The sequence below is a fragment of the Pelobates fuscus genome, chromosome 4 (assembly GCF_036172605.1).
Source record: "Pelobates fuscus isolate aPelFus1 chromosome 4, aPelFus1.pri, whole genome shotgun sequence".
NCBI lineage: Eukaryota > Metazoa > Chordata > Amphibia > Anura > Pelobatidae > Pelobates > Pelobates fuscus.
The window spans coordinates 113,596,496-113,619,749 of record NC_086320.1 but is presented as its reverse complement, the minus strand read 5'-3'; the positions used below and the strand labels follow the sequence as shown (position 1 = coordinate 113,619,749).

The following is a 23,254-nucleotide window of genomic DNA, read 5'->3' as shown; positions in this document are numbered from 1 at the left end:
CACAATTAACATCTTTGCACAACAGGAGAGAAAATACAAGGAAATGAACAAAAAGTGAAATGGGTATATATATATAAAAAATAAAAAATAAAAAGTAGTCGCAGAGCAGTTGGAAAGGCTAACTCAAACACCTGGGGTGCCGAGATTTGACATTACTGCAAAATAACAGTATTTAAAACTGCACTGTCTCAATAACATTCTACTAGAACATTACCTTCTTCAATTTTCCTAGCTTTTTCACTTAGCTCAGCATTTTCTTTTGTCAGACCCTGAACATCTTTGGTTAAAGTGCTATTCGTGTCTTCCAGCTGCAAAAACACATACATTTACAATTCCATTTCCACTACTCAAACCTCACACTCTATTTACCATTTTATAGTTTAAAAACTCAGAATAGGCATGCAGCAACAACAAGTTAATGTAACATGCCCATATGATAGTATAAGGGAGAACCAATCTATTCCAGGTAAAACAATATCATTACAATTCTCAACATCTTGCCAGAGGGACAAATTAAGCAAATATTAGTATGTATTAATAAAATCTAATGGACTGTTAAAAAAATAAAATAAATGTATTACATCCTTGTCTGAAGGACCAAGACAGGACACTCCTGTTATATTGTACTATATTACAACTTTAACTATGGACCCATTCTATCACAGTAGCAATAAATACAAATGTGATACAATTATGTAAGTAAGTATGTTTTGACCCCAATGGTAAAAGCCAAAGCTGACTTGACTATTCTAACACCATGGCAAATTAAGCTGCGAGATCAGGGTCAAATGCAGTCAGGTGGGTGGACAATATGCCTTCGTTTCTGCAGTAGTGTGCACCCAATCAGCATGACGAAGGGAACTTCAACAAAAGCTCTGAGATAGAATGTTCTCTACCTGTTAGACTGGCTGCATTCTAATCACAAATACAGGGAATAGTATGCAGTGCATGCTGGACAGATATGTATCATTTCTACTACATTAGGACTTATTTTAAAGATCAGCTTCTTTAATTGATTAGATATTGCACTTAGTATGGGAATAGAATGGCATACAATGTTTAACCCCTTAAGGACCAAGCTTCTGGAATAAAAGGGAATCATGACATGTCACACACGTCATGTGTCCTTAAGGGGTTAAGATGCATAACATTTCATCTCATGCACAGGAGCATCTCTACTTCAGAAGAAAGCATGCAGGACATATAAGTGCCGTCAATCATTATCTTTCCCCAGCAATGGGAAAATCATTTTATATGAAGTTATGCACCATCAACATGTGTATGACTTTTGTAACATTACAAATGTCATACATAAAAAGAAGCCTAACAATAGGCAGCTTTTAGTAGAGCCTGAATTGAAGGCACTCACCTTGCGTATTGTATGATCCTTTTCCACAAAATCTTGCCTACTTCTTGAAGACAGCTTTTTGTTCTCTTGAGACAATTCAAAACATTGCTCTTCCAAGAGCGCCCGAGCAAGCTGTTCGGATTCTGCTTTGGTTACAGTCAAATCCAATTGTGCAGCAAGACCCTCCCTGCAAAATAATGTGCCTTTTTAAATAAAAACTCATAGGTAACAATGTCACATCAATTGGCAATAAACCAACACACAAGTAAATTTAAGACATAAGGTTACTATATCTATATGCCCTTCATGAAATAATATGCTCTGTGTAAGCTTGAGTACAGCGTATTTAAAAAAAAAAAAAAAAACAAAAAAAAAAAACACTGCTCACTTTACCTAAGCGCCTGTAATAATCAATATTCACGAGGTTGCCATGTAAAAAAATAAAAATAAAATAATAAACTGCTTATAGTAGCAAAGAAAAGGGAATAGAAAGTAATGTTCAGAGGGGTTGCAATATGTCTGTTATCTTGGTTTTAACAGCCCCACTGAAAGACAGGGGGTGGCAACAAACAGAGGCAATAACATCAGTTGCATGTAAAATATGCCAACATGATATACAGCTGTCTTTTCCTTAAAAACAAAACTTTATAGTGATATAAAATTATCATATGAGGGGAGAATAGTAGCCTATTAGTCATGAGCACTTCTGTTTGTTTATAACATAACATTGACATCACCTAATGGAGTTGGACGCATCTATGAGTCCACTTGGCAGATACACTGTTTGTTTAAAAAAATAAATGTATACAAATTTGGTGCATTAATGCAAATTATATTTACAACTTTAAAAAGCTGTGATATGGAGAGGGGAGAGGGGGGGGGGGGGAGAGAGGGGGTCTTCCTGACATTTATGCTAGTTTTACTCTCTAATTCTGCTCCAACACCATGATAAGCCTAGTGGCTGACTACAGCGGAGTGCTGTAAATGCTGGCCAGCTATGCTCAGGTGAGAGTGATCTTAGGTCAGATAACAGCTGATCCCAAACAAAGAGACATGAGCGCAAAGGCGTTGCAGCAGAATCAAATCAGTATAAATGATTAAGTAAATAAATAAAAGTATATATATCATAAAATGAAAGTCTAAACTCTAGAAGGGGAAAAAAAAATTCTTGTATGTAAGCTTTATCGTGATCACATTTTATCTGTGTCTAAGGGCTTATCTGATCCAAATATAAAAATGTAGGCAAAATAGGAATCATCATAAATAGATTATTAAACAATGTTTTCTGAGCCCAATACTGCAATAATTGATTTCATGGTCCAAGGTCACATGGGTGCAGCTGTAATCGTACTTATCACTATGAAGTTCATGTAGTTTCTTTTCAAGTTCCTGGCTTTGCTTACTCTTCTCCTCAACCTCTTCCTTCAGTTCCTTAACCTGAGTTTTGTAAAGGGTCTACATAACATGAGAGAGAAAAAACAAAAAAAATCAAGTATCTTTCATATGGCATGAATCATACGTTACACTGAAATTGTAGAACCCGTTAGGCACACCATGCAACATGGATACAACGCCACTTAAAAAGCACCAAAAAGCCAAGTAATGTGTGCTGGAAAAATGCAGATAATTGGGAATCCCGCATTCATGTGTTGTAGAAAATCATGACAAGACACAACCCTCTGGGAGCAAATGAAAGATACTAGAATGTAAATAAAAGCTACAATCTTTCCTAAATCTAAACCACTAAGATGATATTAACAAGATACTCCAGGCCAGATTTGATGTGCTTTTACAATGCAAAAATGTTAGGAGTAAAGCTAGAAGCACTAGAGGCAGTAGAAGTTCCTGCAGTTGCTGCATATCCTTAAGCTTTGCAGTATCAAAAAAGAAAAATGTAACCAAACCCGGAAGTGACTGATGCTCACTTAGTTTTAGTGGCTAACTGTTAAGCTAATACTATTATGAGCATAGCAATGGATTCTACTGTAGAAAGACAGCAACTCTCACAAATCTAAGCCATGACACGTACAGCAGTTTCCTTGAAGCAGAAAGAGAAACACTTAAAGGACCACTATAGTGTTAATAGGTTCCCTCACCCTCAGGGTCCCCCTCCCGCAGGGCTGAAGGGGGAGGAAGGGGTTAAAAATCTTACCTTTTTCTCCCGCGTTGGGCTCCCTCGGCGCTGGGGACTCTCCTCCTCCTTCCGATGTCATCAGCTGAATGCGCATGCGCAGCTCAGTCAGTCCATAGGAAAGCATTCTCAATATTGTTCTCAATGCTTTCCTATGGACGCTGGCATCTTCTCAATGAGACAGCCACTAGAGCAGGGGTAGGCAACCTACGGCACTAGTGCCATGCACGGCACTCGAGGTGTCTTTGCACGGCACTCAAGGCTGCTAGAGCCAAACAGGCTCTGGCCTATCAGGAGTCCCAGTAAAATTTCAGATATCTGCTAATCCGAAAAGGAAGTGAAGGACAATCCTCAATTTATGCATTGCAGCACGTAGAGGAAGTAATCTCAGATCACTTCCTCCCAGCACTTCTGAATAGAAATCCACACTGTAGTAGAGCAGCTCGCAGTTGCTGTTGCAGCTCCTATCCTTGACATTCCCGTGGCCGGCCTAGTCCCCACTGGAAGCCACCCATACTGCTAGATATACACAGAAATGCAGAATAACCCTCCCCTCATACAAATAATACGGACAGCCCACACACAAACATGCACACAATCCGCACAAATGAAACACCACTAACAATCCATATACATGCACACAACCCCACATGCAATACCCCAAACAGCCCCCACACACTACCAACACACACACTGTGACATATCCATCCACACACATACACACAATTCCACAAGCGCCCCCCATACACAGCCGACATTCATATGTATCAAACACAATACCATAAACTACTCATGGACATATACAATATAATAGCTCGTATACGCAGGGCCGTCTTTAACGCGGGGCAAACTGGCCAGCTGCATCGTGAGCCCTGCTGGCCTCAACTATTTCTTACCCTCTGGCCGGTAATCCGCACACAAAGGAGGCCCACCGCGTTGCCCATGCGCAAAGGACCACCCGGTGGGCTTTTGTCAGCAGGGGCCCTGTCGCACGCTGAGGCGCTTTAACAGCGCGAGCAGGCCCCTTGCTTTTCGGCAGCAGGCTGGGCGGAAGTGACGACCGCGCATAATTTCCTCCCACAAAGAGAGGAGCGCGCGGGAAAGAAGAGTAGGCTGATTGGAGGAGGGCTGGCCGAGAGCTCTAGACTCCAACTCCCAACACCTTCAGCCACCAGCAGGAAAGGTAGGAAACTGGAGGGTGGGTTTTAAAGTGTATAGCTGTGTCAGTATGTCTGTCAGTGTGTGTGTGTGTTAGTATGTCTGTGTGTGTGTGTCTGCTGTGTGTGTCAGTATGTCTTTGTGTGTCAGTATATCTGTGTGTGTGTCAGCATGTCTGTGTGTCAGTATGTCAGTATGTCTTTGTGTGTGTCAGTATGTCTGTGTGTGTCAGTATATCTGTGTGTGTCAGTATGTTTGTATGTCAGCATGTCTGTGTGTGTGTGTCAGTATGTCTGTGTGTGTATCTGTGTGTGTGTGTGCATTTCAGTGTGTATAGATCTGTGTGTGTGTGTGTGTATGTGCATACATCTCAGCATTCACACACTAACACTACACACAAATACACCCCTGCATTCAAATTTCAACACTACGTACAAACACATGTCTGTGTTATACACCAAAATTATATGTAAATACACCCCTGCATTCAAAAACCAACACTACACAAATACATGCTTGCAATCACGCCAACACCACATACAAACATATTCCATACAAAAACCTGTTAACATTCAAACACACAAAAACTGCTTAGTGCTAAATACAGACCTGAAAACATGGGTAAATGGTAGAGCCCCAGCTGTCAATGCATTTCTGGAGTAGCAAGACAGATGGGGATCTACCTTTTAATCACCCGTGCAACAGGGAGACCCCCAAAAATTCTTGCACCTCTCTACTTTAGGTCCGCCACTGTGTTGAGATGGAGGACGTGATTGCATGCCTGAGGAGGGGGGACAGGGTCCAGGGGGCCTCAAGCAAATGCTTTGCCCAGAGTCCAGTCACTATTAAAGATGGCCCTGCTTATACGCACAAATACAACGATACAAAGCAATTACAGTAAAAATAACACAAGCAGAATACGGCAGCATACACCCCTCGATTAAAAAAGAAATAGGACCGGCACGCTACGGGACATCACAATCCTGTATCGGCACAGTGCTGCTAAAAGGTTGCCTACCCCTGCACTAGAGGCTGGATTAACCCATATGTAAACATAGCAGTTTCTCTGAAACTATGTTTACAGCAGGCAGGGTTAATCCTAGATGGACCTGGCACCCAGACCACTTCATTAAGCTGAAGGGGTCTGGGTGCCTATAGTGGTCCTTTAAGGTCAGGAAGAAAGGGCAGTAATTGTGTGGGCTTATGAAGTAAGACTAAACAATAAAAAGCAAACCGCATAATTGTAACCTAAAATAACTTGTGTGGGTGCCTTTTCTGTGTCCTGCCGCACCGGGATGAGACTCCTTGGACATCTGCCACTGAGAATGATTTTACAACTAGTTCAAGGTACACATTTCGAGACCCAGGACCAATTACCAGTATACAATATCTTGATAAAAGAATGCTACTTTGTCCAGAAGCTTTGATATCACATAACACATTCAACAAATGTCCACCTACGGAGAAATACTGCTCAGCTTCAAGTTGATCCTGGAGTTCCCGCATCTGACCTTCATTTCCCCTGTATTGCCTGAAGTAAGCAAAAGGTCACATGTAAGAAAAGATGCACTCACACATTTATTTACACTCTATTAAAGATGGACCTGCTTCAAACAGGCCACCAGTGAGGGATATGAAGTAGAAGATACAATAAGGCACTTATGCATGCTTAGAAACTGGGCATTTCCAATTTATTGCTATCATACTTTATGAATCAATTTAGTGTGTACAGAAAAAAAAAAAAAAATCAAGTGTATTCAGACATCGATATAATGTCAATGTTTCAAGGAAAATTCCCAAACAACATTCAGGAAAGTTGCAAAGGCCATTCTATTTCTGCTTGCTCTGGTATGAACAGGAAACCACAAAAAAAAAAATAGTAAAAAAATAATATATATATATACATACACAAATACATAAACATACATTTACAAACACACACATTTTTAATCTCAAACAATATTGGTGTCCTGCTCACTTCCAGGCAACAAGCACTGGCACACACTAAACTTTCACACAGCAAAAAGGTGTCAAACTATTTCAACATTTAAATCATTTTAGTACAAAAGGAGATCGGGATGGTTCTAGTTAAAGGGATACTGTAGTGCCAGGAATACAAAGAAGACCCGTGACGGCCACTGAGGGCAGACTTAGTGCTGCAATGTAAACATTGCAGTATCAAGTGCGTCACATCACCCAGACCACTTCAATGAGTTGAAGATGTCTGGGTGCCTACAGTGTCCCTTTAACAACTGTACAGTTTTAAAGACTTAGAAATAAAATTAAAAAAAAAAGATGCTGCCGTCTTACCGAAAAGTAAAAAAAAATACATAAAAAAAGAAAAGCATTTATAACTCCTAAAACTCTGGTCTTGTACAGTAGCAAGCACATAAGTGTCCATCTTAATGTTTAAGTATTCATTCTTAGAACAACAGAACATATATGTAACGCATGCAATGCCACCCCCCAGTAGTTCCTGAGCAAGCTAGATGTGTTATCTCTTAACAGTGTAAAAAATGCAAAGCATTCTTTATGTGTGATTAACATTGGTAACCCCAAAACCATTAAAGTACAGATCTGTTGTGGACAAACAATATTGACGCAAAGTATTCTAAGAGTTTTAATTAAAGGACCACTCCACTCTTCCAACTCCCCCCTCCCCCCCCCCCCAGCCCCAGCCCCAGCAAACCCTCACAGTTTAGTAGATATAGCCCCCAATGAATACAAGCATGCATATTTTTATGCATGTATTAATTGGGAGTATAGTCTAAAATAGATTACAAAAGCTGCAGTTCTTATTGAGAAACCACTGACTTGGTCTCCATGTGCACGCTTGTGCATGGTTGATTCTGGTCTGAGGTCTGTTAGGGAGGGAGGGGGATGCAAGCACGCTCAAGTAGAGTGTGCCTGCCAGTTTCATTAGCCATGGGGAGCGAACGGAAGTCGGAAGGATTCCTCCCTGGCTGTTAACAGCCGGAGGGGAGTTCCCTAGTTAATTTATAAAAGTGCTGATTTCTCATATAAATCAGCACTTTTATAAACTGGGGATAAAAATGAGGGTACCCCTCACCCATAAAGCACTTTAGCAAGCTGAAAAGCTTTTGGGGTGTGGAGTGGTCCTTTTAAAAAAAAAACAAAAAAAAACTGGGGACCCTTGTTCTGGTCACCTCTGCAGTAGCTTAGGTCAATTTTTAGAATTACGAATTTGCTTGCAAACCATGACTATTTTCTTCTGGACTATGTCACACAAAGGCATAGCAATTGATTATGGTAATAGAAATCAGATATGTCAATGATCACAGAGGGTACTTTCTGGCAATTGCTTGTGAACTAAAGTTACCTGACTAAAGGTAAAGCATCACGAGAAATTTGTTCCTAAACATGTGCAGTGCCAGTGTTAACCATCATAGATTTAAATCATAAACTGAAGTTCACGTTTTCTGCCTTGATCTTAAATTACACGAAAAACAGTAATTCACATAGTATTTAGAGTGAAGTGTGGTCAAGCCAAAACAGGTGAGTGACTAGGGTGCTGTGGGGATCCGTTCCCTGGAAATAAATCTCCCAAAAATTGGTATAATGGTATTTAAATTTTAAAAACACTAAAATGCATATAAAAATGCCCTTCTTTCCCACACTTTATGTCACAAGTCACCATTGAATGGATAGAAAAATGCTAGAAAACTTCAGGCTTATGTTTCATGATAAACACAACTGAATGTTTAGAATAATTGTAAACAAGCTCAGGGTAACAAGAAATCAAAAACCATAGTGTATGAACACAAAGGAAACTTACTTGGTCAGTTGAACTAGCTCAAACTCTAACAACCTTTTTGCTTCCAATAACGTATTAATTTCTTGCTTTAACTGCTTCTCGGATCCCTTTAAATTATCTGCTTCAAACGCTTGCACTTTCAGTTCATTCTGCACCACAAGCCGCTTCTTTGTTTCTTGCTCCAAATGCACTGTAAGCTGTTTAACCTACACAAAGTAACACATGCACAGTATGACAGAAAGGCTGGTTTAAGGAAGGCTGGTTGATTCTTGGGTGGCATTTATTAAACCTGAATATCTAGTGTTTATTGACAGAAAACCACAGGTAAATAGTGGTTGTGTAGAATTGGTCAATGCAAATTGTGCTTTGGGTCACTGGAGTGAAGAATCTGTAGAGCTTGGTGGGCGGGCCAGTAATTCAACAGCCTTAGGGATTTACTTAGAGTCAAGACTAAGTTTTAGATGTTAGTAATATCAAATTGTGGTCCACAACAGTATACAAAATAGAATAGTAGAAAGAAAAGAATTCTTAAGTTTTACAATACAAATTTATGTAGATACCCTCACAACATGAATGAACGGGTTATAACCTGAATGAACCAGTGACCAGCCATGTTGAGAAAGCAACAAGGAAGGTGCGAAACGTGTCCAGGGCATTAACCTTCTTTTTCATGGTAGTCTTCTGGGTGGTCTCTCCCCTGTCTGGCAGTTGTAGGTAGTATGGCTAATTTATATTTTTCCAACGTTTTTTTTCCACCTCTTGTGCTGGGAAATTTGTGTCATCTCAGTGCTATGTTTTGGTGTGATATGCCTGTACTACCTTTAGCATCTATGAGGGCTGCAGTAACAGCATGATACCATGACTTTTTGCTATGCATAATTTTATATCAGTAAATGTGCACTCTTCTTGTATATATAATGTTTCTGTGGATTATTTGGAATTATCTATGTGTGCGGACTTACACATTATCAGGAAACTTCCAGCACCGTGGCAAGAATCCTGTTAATTTAATGAAGGAATGACTCACAAGTACAATCTAATATTTTTGGCATTTGTGAGATAATTTGGTGTTACACATGTCAGCGGAATATTATTTCCTGTTCACACTGTCTTTAGTTTATTATAAAGTGACCAGCCATGGACTGTGCAGTTGGCCTTTTGGAAGTCAACGGTACAGTGCAAATCTGGGTCATTGGAACTGGAATCAAACCTATACACTGTCATTACAATTTATTTTAAAATAGGTATCCTGTAGAAATGAGGGCTGGACACATGGAAATCGTGTATGCCTAGGTTATAGTGCAAGAGACCCTAGATATTTAATACAAAAGTTTCCAAAAGTCAATGCATCTATACACAATGCTTTTGTAAAATAAGATCTAAATGTATTTTTTTACATTCCCAACCAATACATCTTACTAAAAATAATAGTGGAGATGAATACAAACCTCATCTTCCAGTCTCTCCTTCTGTTGAATAAGGTGCTCAATTTTCTGATGAGACTGTCTAAGGTCGAAATCCAGCATTGAACATTGCTTCTCTATCTCAACTCTTCTATTCTCTGCCTTCTCTTTCGCTGCTCTTTCTTCCTTCACTTTCATTTCCATTTCTGAAAAGTTGTTAAAAATTTAAAAAAAAAAAAAATAAATAATTTAAACAATCATGGTTCTGATCTACACGCATTATGTTGAAGTGAAACTTAACTTGCAAATGGTTTAACAAAAATCTAATGGGAATACACTTAAATAAGACTTGCACAATAACCTGCAGTGGTTATGGCACTTGCATTGTACTTTAAAGCAAAACTACACATTAGCTGAATATTCTAAATTCAGAATAATCCTAATTTAAGGCAGACTCCATGAAATTAAGCTTTGTTTATTAAATTGCAGATCTCAAATGAAAATGATATTTACCACACATGGCAACTGACTTTTCCTCTTCAAACGACTGGTGTTTGTCACTTAGCCGGGCCTTCGTTACCTTATGCTCATTAAGCTCTTGCTCCAATCGCTGTTGCATTGTTTTCATTTTGTAGTTCAAGTCTATTTCTAAATTATTTTTTTCCTGTTTAGAAATTACAAAGAAGTAGATGTGAGAAATTCTGAAATCTGGTTCAGTTCTGGATGTACTTGAAAACAATATATACCCCAGCATAACTATAAAACAAAAATTCAAAACGTAAATTGACTAAAAAGGAAAAGGAAGAACAAAAGCCTGTTCATGGTTGATTAGAAAAAAACCTAAATATATGGGTCAAAATGTTCATGGTTGACAAAAGAACCACCCATAAGCTTAAAAGGGATCTGTCACTTCCCGATTTTTCAATATACGGTTTATCTCTACATTTAACAAAGATGTATTTAAGAGGTGAAAAAAACATTGAAGGACCACTAAAGTCAACCAGACCACTTAACCTTAACGAAGTGATCAATGTGCAGTGGTCTGTCATTTTCACCCTGCATTGAAGAACAGTGCAGTTATTCTATTTGGTTTTATTTTTCCTAACAGCCAATAGAGGCGCTTCCTCCGTCAGAGCCAAGTGCAACAATGTTGTGGAATTAAATGCTGCTTTTAGCAGCATTTAATTGGAGGAGTCTGGCTTTGGCCTCGCATGCTTTGTTCGAATCATGAGAAGCAATGGACGGAAATAATTGCGAGTGATGTCAGCGTGGATGCGATCACCACCAGAGGAGGAGCTGGAGGTTGTAGTGAAGGAGTCCTGGTTAAGGAAATCAGAAGAGTAAACTTTAAACTTAAATTTTACAAAGCAAAGTGGGGTGGAAACAGTGATCACATAACTATAAGTGATTGAATAGTCCCGAAATAATGATTGTTATTTTTAGGACTATAGTTTCCCTTCAAATATAGGAATCCAAGGCTCTTTATCTTGCAACATCCATCTTAATTCCCTGTCAATAATTTGTTACAATTTCTGTCCATTTCACCTGACAGTCCACATAGAGAAAGCATGCAGAGAACAGGAGAAACTAAACATTGCTTCTATTTCTCTTTCCTTGCCTAAACTGGATTACAATGTCATTTTCCAAACCTTTAATATAAAAGAAAATGGAATATATCACTTCATAAACATGCAGGCATGTCATATGGCCCGGAAAAAAGGGGAGAAAAGGCTGCGCCAAGAGATACAATAAAATAAGTCCCAATAAAAATATAAAAAGGATATATATAAATATATATAAAAGTCAATATAAAAAGGAGGATAAATGTCTATGTTGCGCTGGTGTTCTCTCTTCTTATGATGCTTTGGATCCTCCCGTGATATGTAAAATATAAAAGGGAAAAGGACCAATGGTGCAGATTGTGGGGTACGTGGAAAATGAAGAATAAAGATGTAATAAACTCACATTTGTATGAGCTATAACCAGCTCAGGTGGAATGGGCGTTCTGCAGTATAATCCCTGCTAGTAGGATATCAGGAAATTCTGATCCACTGGTGCTGTCCAATTCTCAGGAGAAGGGAGAAAAATATATAACAGATAGTGCTCTCTGAAGATAAGATGTGGTATATACAAAACAAAATAAATATACTCACAGTATACAGTGCAGATGACACTGCACTTGAGATATGGCGTGGGTGGTATAATCCCCACCTTAGGATATATAAAATGCCAGGAAAGGATAATATAAAATTGGAGTGATAAAAATATATATAATAAAAATATGAATGGCACAGAGATAAAGCCAAACGTAATTTATTATTAAAAGTATACAATAAAATCCATTAACGCATTTCACCTCAAGGGTTTTATCAAAATGGAATAAAAATGGTTAATTCCATTTTGATAAAACCCTTGAGGTGAAATGCGTTAATGGATTTTATTGTATACTTTTAATAATAAATTACGTTTGGCTTTATCTCTGTGCCATTCATATTTTTATTATATATATTTTTATCACTCCAATTTTATATTATCCTTTCCTGGCATTTTATATATCCTAAGGTGGGGATTATACCACCCACGCCATATCTCAAGTGCAGTGTCATCTGCACTGTATACTGTGAGTATATTTATTTTGTTTTGTATATACCACATCTTATCTTCAGAGAGCACTATCTGTTATATATTTTTCTCCCTTCTCCTGAGAATTGGACAGCACCAGTGGATCAGAATTTCCTGATATCCTACTAGCAGGGATTATACTGCAGAACGCCCATTCCACCTGAGCTGGTTATAGCTCATACAAATGTGAGTTTATTACATCTTTATTCTTCATTTTCCACGTACCCCACAATCTGCACCATTGGTCCTTTTCCCTTTTATATTTTACATATCACGGGAGGATCCAAAGCATCATAAGAAGAGAGAACACCAGCGCAACATAGACATTTATCCTCCTTTTTATATTGACTTTTATATATATTTATATATATCCTTTTTATATTTTTATTGGGACTTATTTTATTGTATCTCTTGGCGCAGCCTTTTCTCCCCTTTTTTCCTGTACATCCTTATCCCAGAGGGTTAGAGGGTGACCCTCTGTAAGGTTGCTGCCTCCTTTGTATATTATTAGCGCTAACCTACTCTACACTTTTTCATGTCATATGGCCCAGCTACACAGCTCACAATTGAAACTTTAGGTTTCCAAGGGCAGCATAAAATAAATTATAAGTCACAGACACTCTACCCAAACATGGCACTACAGGAGACTGCAGGGGGAGATTATCTTCCACATAGATAGCACTGCAGGACACGGCATTACATCATAACAGATGTCAGAGTTCACTACTCTGCAACTCCCTTCTTAAAGATTGATGATCGAACAAATGCTCATGCACCAATAGCTCAATTTTTACCAAAACAGCCACAGCAGAACAACAAAAAAATCTCAGACATTTTCTATTTTACAGTTTGTGTGGGCAACACATCAGTACACAAAAGGGACATCTGTGTGAGAACTGTCACAAAACCAACTACAGTTTTTTCCCAAAAATAAGACTGGGTCTTATATACATTTTTGCCATGAAAAACGTACTAGGGCTTATTTAGGGGGACGTCCTTTTTTCGTGGAAAACGGTAGCAAGAAAGCATGTATACGTTCGGGGGAATTCCCCCAAACATAGACCATTTCACTAAGGCATGGAAATCCGCAAAACTAGGTTAGGGAAAAATTCCCTGAAAACAGATTAGCAAACTAGCGACTAGGGCTTTCATTTTGGGGTAGGGCTTATATTAAGAGCATACCCGGAAAATAAGCTAGGGCTTATTTTCAGGGGATTTCTTATTTTTACGGGAAACCGGTAGTTTTTAACTAGCTAAATGTACATTAAACAAAAAAATGAATGTAGTCTATAGAAGAAAAAACAAACCCCCAAAAAACCGACACTTCAATCTTTATTCTGCATTGTATTTTGGCTCAGATAGCACAACGCACAGATCGGTGAGTAACACTGGCATTAAAGAAAGGTTAGGAATATATTTTCTATTCTCACTGTTTAGATCACTGGTTTCTTTTTTGAGAATCCCATGTCTCCCTCGTTAAGAATGTATTCAATTATGAGTACAAAGAACAGTAAATCTTTACATTAGCATAATGTTCTAGATGCTTTCTTTCTATAATCATAGAGGATTAATTTCAGTTTGTCAAGCAGTACAGGGCACGTTGTGTGTGTTGATATGGAGCCAAGTACTTACCTTTTCAGAGTGATTGAGGAGATCTTGTGCTTGTTTTCTTTCAGATTCTGCCCTTTCAAGACTATATTTGAGATGTTTTAACTCCTCTTGTAATGATGTCACTCGAGCTATAACAGTAACATAAATGTTTGCACAGTACTTTTGTTTTGCCTCTTTGCATTAATATACAAGCAATAAAAATACGGAATGTAGTTTTATAGACTTATTACATTTCCCCTGACTCTTTATGAAAATTGCCTGATGCTCCTCACATGAAAAAATGCTAAATATGAGCTCACACTTGCTTGTTGGATTACATGTCCCATAATTCTTTGCTGGAAAAATTATGATAAAGTCTAGCAAGGGGGGCAGTTCTTGGTAAAATAATTGTACAGCATTTAAAAATATCATCTCTTATAATTAGAATAATATTGGTTGAATCAAAATCATCACAGTCACAGTTCAAAAAGCGCAATATGGCAGGAATACATTTCAATTGTAAATTATACAAAAGTGCATTTTCTACATGAGATTATGTTAAGTGTACCTTGAAGGTCGCCAATCATTTCAGATCCTTGACTCCTGTCCCTTTTTTCTGTATCCAACGCTGCCTGGAGCTGGAAGAAATCCTTCTCCACCTGTAATTTACTACCTTCTAGCAGCCGACATCGCTCCTGCAGCTCCCGGTTCAGTGCCTCTAATTGGTTAACAGTCTTGCTCATTTCAGTTTGACTTTTTCTTAGTCGTGCAGCTGTGTCAGACTCCGTCCTCAACAAATCGTTTGCTTCTTCCAACTAAAATGAAATGTTAAAAATAAATAAATAAATACCACCCATTAATCTCTTGCAAAAAATGCAGCTTTGAGTGTTCTTGTAATCTATAAGAATACGGCAATCCGTTAGATTGTAAATATATACTAAATAATACGTACCTGCTTTTGTAATTGTGTTATTTTCTCATTTGTAATTTGGGAGTTCTGGCTTATCCTCTTTAGGTCATCAAGCTGGTCTTTTAATGTAGATACTGCACAAAAACAGGAGAGGTGAAAAAGATGACAAACGTAAATGAAATAAGGTAAATTTGTGTTAAACTTCAGAATAAACTCTTGTCCAAAATGGCTAAAATACAAAATCTACATCCTGTGAATGAATAATAGAAAAGCATGATAGAATAAAATATTGTGATCCTTGTCAGCAGGTAGCATGGTCCTCTAGGGCAAAACATGCACAGTCTTTTAATGCAACTTCATTCCGGGCACTTTATTTGCAAGTTTACACATGAGGCAGCATCAAATGAAAACATAAATGCAATAATGTAACACAAATCCCTATAAACAAAATGCCTAGCTCGTCTGAGTACTAACTCACTTTTAATATCCCTCTCTATCAGGGTTAAACTAACAAAAAATATATTGCACCAACCTTATTAGATAGCAACACTCTGCTAACTAGCCTGTTGCTTTCCTTTCTCCACTCCCAGTGCTCCAAGCCAGCCTTGCCTTGACTGCTTTCCTTTCTGCACTCCCAGTGCTCCAAGCCAGCCTTGACTGCTTCCTTCTGCACTCCTAGTGCCTAGTCTCCTTAACTCTCTCTCCTACCTGCTTCCTGGGAGGAAGCCAGCAATCCCCCCTTTACCTGCCTAGCAGGGAGGGGTTTATTCCCACTGCTACAGCTGATTATCTGCAGCTGAGCGGTGGGTTGGAGACAGTCCAAAAAACCCTGGCCTGGATCCATGTCTCCCAAAAAAAACCACTAAACTGTGGAGTGGAGCATTGGCCCACCCTTCTCTCCAAATGCCCACCCCAGGGGCCCATAACTAAACATAGCTTTGTGTTGTGCAACACACAAACTACATATACTCCCCCTGGGGTTAAATGGCCTCTCTGCCTTCACTTTATCACAATATGATCAGCCACCCAAAGGAACAATCCAAGCATCATAATCACTACAGTGTGCTGCAGTGGTTATGGTGCCAGGAGTGCCATGGTGCCAGGAGTGCCCTGGCACCCTCCTCAGGTTAAGTAGTCAAACCATTTGAGAACAGTTTGACAAGCTGTCTGTGCCTTGGTGGTCAGAGCCTCCAGGAGAGTCAGGAGCTCCTGCGAGTTCCCCTGGGCTAAGTCCAGCAACGCAGGTCTGTGATTGTCATCTAAGTGCTCTCAACCATTGAGCTAATCCGTGCACTGCCAGGATAGCCAAGTGCTGAGAGTTTCTAGCTCTGCTGGAGCAGGGAGTTGGAACCCAGCAGATCCAGGGTAAGTTGTTGATACTTTTGCAAATGGTTTAACTAATGATCCTCGGAGGGTACAAGGACACTCCTGGAACCATAAACACTACTGTGTGCCATAATGGTTATAGTGCTTTTAATATTCCTTTAAAAGGAGGCGTCTAATAACCACAAACCTTGCATGCTTATAGTGTGGTCAATGCGCTACCAGACTGTGGATGCTACTTCAGTGCTAGCTCACTTGCATTACAGGTACATAATGCATACTAAACAGCTGATGATCATTTAAAAATATAAAAATAAACATATGAGATAATGAAAGAGAAAGAGGACATTAGGTGGCATTTGTGTATGTGTATTAATTTATGCAAGTTTTGATGATTTGATTGACGTGTTTATATGGGGGTATAGCAAACACAGGCTTACACAGCAATGTAGGGGGGGCGGGGGGGTTTAAAATGTAGCACAAGTAAAAAATCAATTTCCATTGCTGAAGGATTAACATGATTGCTTGAACTTTGACCTTCCAGTGTCTAATCATGGCCACATGTGCTTACATAAACTGCATATCATCTTCGCTCCCACCTAGAGAATGGGAAATGCATTCCATAATGCTAAGAGCTAAGTTCAATATGAAAAGGCATTCCTTGAATCATTTCAACCCAGATTAATTGGTGACTTGCCTTCATTTTCCACATTCCTTCGCTTTTCGCTCTCCTGCTCTGCCTTTCTTTGGTATTCACTCAATCTGTGCTGCAGGACCATTTTTTCCTTCTCAATCTGAGAGACAACGGATTCCAAGTTTTTTCTTTGATTTCCCTAAAATTACAACGCGTGAAATGATTATGCCTTATGCAACAAGTATTTTTAGCTACAATTAGGCTTTTAGGTGTACGACTGGAGAAATAAACAGGCATTAAATAGATGAGGCAAGGAAAAGAATGTTGGTTTGTCATTAATAGGCTGGATGCCTCAATGTAATTTGATAAAACTACCTAAACGTAATGCAAACTATAATTTATACTCAATTAAGATTTTAGGGGAAGGGGCTTCTGTTTACTAAATATAGGGAATTGAAATGAACAAATGCATTGCAAAAGTTTGAGGAAATACTACACCTACATTTTGCACAGGAGGCCTGAAAAACCAAAGGTTGGCCCTGGGTGCAAGGATAGAAACTTGTACATTAGGAAAAATACAATGATTACTACCCTTGGCACCTAAGCTTCTAATGATGCCCAGCCAGCCTTTTTTGCCAAAGTTAGCCATATACACAGATAGAAGATATCCCCTTGTACTGTCTACATACAATACAACTAGAGAAAGCAGGCGGAAGTTCAGTATATGATTGGTTCAATAAATAATATATACGCGAGATTGGTTGTGCCCAAAAAGCAACAGACGATTATGATAGGGGTATCTGAAGATTATGTATGAAGTGTTATGATGCACATAAGGGAATAAAGCAGTTTCATTTTGTCTATGCTGAATCTACAGGAGAAAGAAGAAACTCAGGCAATAGACTGTGTACACATTTAGAGCATGCCTACTGTAACAAACATTGCATATAAATAGAAACCTACCTCTTCATCCAGCTCCTTCATTATTTTGTCTAGTTTTATGTTGGACATTCTAAAAAAGATATAAATAGATTTTTAAACTCAAATTTGTAAATGAAAACACATTTAGGAAAACAGATCATTCATGACTAAACAAAATCCACATTATTGGGTGACTACAGGTTTTGCAGAGATGAAAATGTACAATAAACTTATTAAATCAGATACACAATATGTACAGTAAGTGCGAAAAAAACATTTACACTGTATACAATTTAGGATAGAAACTGGCATGGAGTTTAATGTATGAACTGATTTAGATGATGCTACTAGCATCTAGGCAGATTATTAAGAATACCCATACTTAAAGGAGAAGCACAGGTTTGATAAAAGAATTAATAGGCTGAAAAAAGGTCAACATACAAAGTATGCTCTATTCTAATAGACTTAACTAAAACTATAACAGGGGTAGACAACCTTTTTAGCAGCACTGTGCCAAAATAAGATTGTGATGTTTCGTAGCGTGCCAGTCCCATTTTAAAATTGAGGTGTGCATATTGCCGTATTCGGCTTGTGTTATTTATACTGCAGTTGCTTTGTATCATTGTATTTGTGCGTATATGAGCTATTATATTGTATATGTTCATGAGTAGTTTGTGGTATCGTGTATGATACCTATGCATGACGGCTGTGCATGGGGGCTGCTTGTGGAATTGTGTGTGTGGATGGATATGTCACATTGTGTGTTTGGTAGTGTGTGTATGTGTGATATGTCACATTGTGTATTTGGTAGTGTGTGTATGTGTGGGGCTGTTTGGGGTATTACATGCAAGAGGCTGTGGGGTTGTGTGCATGTATGTGGATTGTTAGTGGTGTTGAGTTTATGGGCTGTTCGTATTATTTGTATGAGGTGAGGGTTATTCTGCATTTCTGTGTATATCTAGCAGTGTGGGTGGCTTCCCTGGGTTCCAGTGGTGATCAGGCTGACCAGGTCAAGAACAGGAGCTGCAACAGCAGCTGCAGACTGCTTTACTACAGTGTGGATTCCCATTTACAAGTGCTGAGATCACTTCCTCTATTTGCTGCAATGCATACATTGAGGATTGTCTTTCGCCAGTTAGCAGATATCTGAAGTTTCATTGTTTGGCTCTAGCAGCCTTGAGTGCCGTGCATGGCAGACGTGCCATAGGTTGCCTACCCCTGAACTATAACTATACTATAAATAACATATAACATTTTCAATAATACATTTTGCTGAATTATACAGCATATATTTGCACCATATAATTTTTCTGGTAACTATATCATTTCCAGTGCTAGTGTCAGTATTACACACAATAAATCGCATTACACACAATGGCGTGTAAGTTCTATAGATAAAAAGATATTGGTCTGTGGTATATCCCTCCCTATATATTCATGTATTTTATGCAGTGCAGGGCAGTATAAGTTTTAAAGACAATTCAGAGAACTTTGGAGATAAGATGAAATGGCTATGACTATATATAGTCACTACAGTAGAATTATCCAGTTTTAAAGAAACAGTGTTCCTGTATATTATGTACTCATATGCATACATGTGTATTATGTCAAAACACAATGATGTAATGCAAGTGTATACAAGGGAGCAGCTGAAACTTGAAGCGTTGTATACAATATGTAAACCATATGCTTTATGGTGTCTAGCTGCATTTAAATTCTTCAATTAATATTATTCTCTAATTTCCAGGTCACCTCTAGTAAATACTAAGCACAGACTATAAAATATATATTTCCACCAACTTGCCAATATGGGTTACCTTTAATCAAAGTGCAAGTAACAAATCAACACATTGTGTCATGGTTTAGTCGCAAACCTCACCTGCATTTTTGCTCCATTTCATCTTTTAACTGCATCTCATTGTGCAGTTGTTCTTCAAGCTGATAAATGGTTTTCTGTAAATTTTCAACCTTCAAAAATAAAAAGACAAACAGCAGTCATTTGATAGCAAATCGGTGAATATTCTATCATGAAAGATTTGCTGTTGGGTAAAAACAGAAAGTGAATCATCTCTAAACGTGTTTGCTTGTTTTGTACCTCATTTTTAAATTAATATGCTTGAAGTGAAGTTTAGATGGTAATTTTCTCTGGGTGCACACCCCTACGAATATCAACGAACTACCTGCAAACTGCTGACAGTGGTGAAAAGCAAATGGTCTCTTTTGTCTTCCCTGGTTATCAAATACTGTGCAATCCAGTATGTGTGTATATATGGCTGATCGATCCGGTCACATACTACAGGCATAAATGTGGCTTTTTTTATATAGAATTCAATTCATAAAAAAAAACAAAAAAAAAACAAAAAACAATCTATTTACTTTGAAAACTTGGTAAAAAAAAATTAATTTGAGCTGACCTTTGTCCCTTCAGTTATGCTGGTTCCAGGATTTTTCTTTTACGATTACTTTTAAGCAAGTTTCATTACTGGGCATGATTTTTGTGCATTACATAGACTGAAACACCGCTTTGTCAATCAGTACGTTTGCCATAATTTCAAATAATATTTTTAAGAACATAACCAAGCTTAGAGCAGCTCCACATGATATTTACAATTTGCTGCTACACAACAACCCATTTCTATTGCAGGGGCACTTATCAAGGAAGATCTCTTGCTGTAGTGAATCTAAAATATTTGGCTTTAAAAGCAAGGTAAACACAGTCCATAAGAACTATCCACTAGCAACTGCTGATTCTACTACATTGTATATGCAGACTAGTAAGATATACCCTACTAGAGAGGAACTAACATACCAGGTTTTTATCTACTTTGGAGTTGCTTCTGTTGTCATCTGGACTTGCTGCAGGATCGGCTAAATACCTGCAAAACAATAACAGAAAACATATTTAGATTTAGCCTGAAACCCACGGCATACACAAATAGAATTATTATTAATATACTCACTGTCGGTTACTGTAATAAGTGAATCCTACAAAAGGTAATTGGTTGCCCACAAAAGCTTTAGGTATTGGAAACGTTTCCTCATCTGCCTTATCTTCTTCCAAATCATCAAAATTACTTGTGTCTATGTCACTGGATAGATCGGGAACAACTGGAGCTACAGCTACATATGAAAAGGAGGCAAGAAAATGTGTATCAATGTTTGTAAGAATTGTACAGTTTGCAATCTGTAACAGGTTAATGGCCATAGAAGTTAATGGCATAGTTTTTTTTTTGTTTTTTTTCTTTTAAATTCTTTATTTTTCAGTGCTTAGGCTTACAAAACAAGCTTGTTGTGCCACTACAACACTTCCAAGCTAATGGAAGAGAATACAGCATGAACAATATCATGGCAATTAACAATACCACAATTGTTGTTAACGAGACAGGCTATACATTATCATTATAACCATGAGAAGAAATGCAGGGAGAATGTGGTATAGTTAAGAGAGGGGTTGTTCCCATGGTAAGGAGAATTCCACTGGGTGTGATCATCAGGTCATATAAAGTGCCCACTATGCTAGATAATAATTAAGAGGGTAAGACAACATGTCAAAAATTAACTAATTCTAAACACATTCTGTGTATGCAGGGGAGGGTTTGGTTAAGAAAGGCAGGTTCTGCTAAGCATGTATATCAGGATTGTGTACAGTGTTACACACATGTATTAAACTGGACTGATGATAAGAAGGTCTGTATCTCAGCACCTAACAAACTGCCCTTCATTAGTAAGTAGCTCAGCCTATGCCAGACATATTCAGCACATGGACCGAGGTAGAGTGGGCACAGGTGACCCGTTTATCTGTACCCCCCCCAGTCCCCAGCAGAAGGGTACTGTGGCTTAGTCATTTCACGTGTGCCCTGTTGAGCCGCATACAGATCCTTGTCTCTAGGTACTCTCCCGGGTATTACCCCAGCACAACGTGTATGGGCCGTCCAGGCATGTGCGTGTGATGTGGTTTGTCTCATGTTGATCTTCGAATTAGGGGTGCCGCAACATGCAATAGGACCGTGGCGCCGTCGCCTGTGTCGTGTTTGAGGTGCTTTCTTTCGTTTCCTCTCCTTCAGCTCTGTGTCGGGAATTTGTTCAGCGGGTTTCAGCTGTATTTTGCCCCGTCGCGGTTCTGAATGGAGCGCTGTTCCTGTCATCAGACTGCGGTCGTCGGTGGGTAAGGACAGGTGCTGCATGAGCTTGGGGACGGTCAGCCACCCGGGCCCAGAAGTTTTGGCAGATCTTATTGAATCTGGCCTCGAAGCTCCTCGCCCACTCCTGGCTTTCTGCGTCTGCTTGCTGTGGTTTAGTCGCAGCGGCCATTTTTGCTCAGCCACGCTGTCTTACTTGTTGCAGGACACTGGCTTTCCGCTTGTGGTGTGGTGGGTGTGTGTCCAGCGGGGACCGGGATAACCCCCACCGGTCCAAAGAGGGGGGGGGGGGGGCAGCGGGTTTTCAGTGGTTCTGCTGCGGGGTGTGCGTTCCCGAGCGGGAGATCGGCCGTCTCTCCCAGCCGTCGGGTCCACAGTTCCCGTAGGCCGCAGGTCCAAATAGCAGGAAAAGTTCAGCAGGAATCGTTATTTTGGGGGACCCTCAGTGTCTTTTTCAGTAGAGGTGCTAGCTGTGCTGAATTTAGGGCAATTTGCCTCTGTTTTTCGCTGATTTCGCTATGTTCAAGCTTAGTTTGTCAGGAGCTGCTAGAAAGCACGTCCAGCTAGCTTGCAGGTCAGGCCCCGCCCCCCCATTAATGGCATAATTTAAAATTTTTTGTGATTTATTTTCCAATCAAACTTTGACATCTAGAAAATAATATTTCAGATAGCAATGTTTACAATTCCACAAATAGCTGCATGCACTGACTTTTGCTTTTGTTACTAGATTTCATACCTGCAGTTTTGTTCTGAAATATAAATCATAGTCTAGGTATGTATAATATCTACCTTGAGATATATTGGTCTTTCACAAACAAATTACTAAGGGGGCAATGTTACCCTCTGTAGTCTCCATATAGATTTATATGGCAAATATTTATTTTTGGGATTAAAGGAAAAATATACTTCAATTGCTAAAAGCTTTACTTATGTGGCTCCGTGAAAGTCCTGTCCAGTCAATGTTTCATCTTATTTCTACAAGAAAAGAACATGTGCAAATCCTCTGTTTCTAGAAACGGTTACTTGCTATGTAAGCCTGTTAATTCCTCAGTTGTTCTAGTAATATTGCTTAGCTGATTCAGGAACTGTAATTTACAGTCATTCACCACCACTAAAACACACACACACAAAAACTGAGCTATGATCTTACCCACCCTCACACCTCCATTCTTTCCCCTTATACTCAACGTTGTTGCTGCACATAGTAAACATCTCTGACAGGGCTATACTCTGTATGTGCAAAGACCAAGATAGCAGAAGAAATTAGACAATTGGAGGGCAGCAGCAGAAAGTGTCAGTC

General features: G+C 39.0%; 1 protein-coding gene across 1 annotated transcript in view; it reads right to left on the bottom strand.

Moving 5' to 3' along the window:
- ROCK1 (Rho associated coiled-coil containing protein kinase 1) overlaps positions 1-23,254 on the bottom strand; it is a 108,460-nt gene that overhangs the window by 12,259 nt on the left and 72,947 nt on the right. Inside the window, exons 10-24 of the mRNA XM_063451494.1 lie at positions 20,776-20,935; positions 20,625-20,691; positions 19,695-19,783; positions 17,858-17,906; positions 16,958-17,093; positions 14,980-15,071; positions 14,596-14,842; positions 14,070-14,176; positions 10,329-10,479; positions 9,861-10,021; positions 8,434-8,618; positions 6,099-6,168; positions 2,700-2,803; positions 1,370-1,535; positions 215-308 (exon numbers count right to left, since the gene is read on the bottom strand). Of these exons, the coding sequence (XP_063307564.1) occupies positions 215-308; positions 1,370-1,535; positions 2,700-2,803; positions 6,099-6,168; positions 8,434-8,618; positions 9,861-10,021; positions 10,329-10,479; positions 14,070-14,176; positions 14,596-14,842; positions 14,980-15,071; positions 16,958-17,093; positions 17,858-17,906; positions 19,695-19,783; positions 20,625-20,691; positions 20,776-20,935 (1,878 nt within the window). The remainder of the gene's footprint in view (positions 1-214; positions 309-1,369; positions 1,536-2,699; positions 2,804-6,098; positions 6,169-8,433; positions 8,619-9,860; positions 10,022-10,328; positions 10,480-14,069; positions 14,177-14,595; positions 14,843-14,979; positions 15,072-16,957; positions 17,094-17,857; positions 17,907-19,694; positions 19,784-20,624; positions 20,692-20,775; positions 20,936-23,254) is intronic.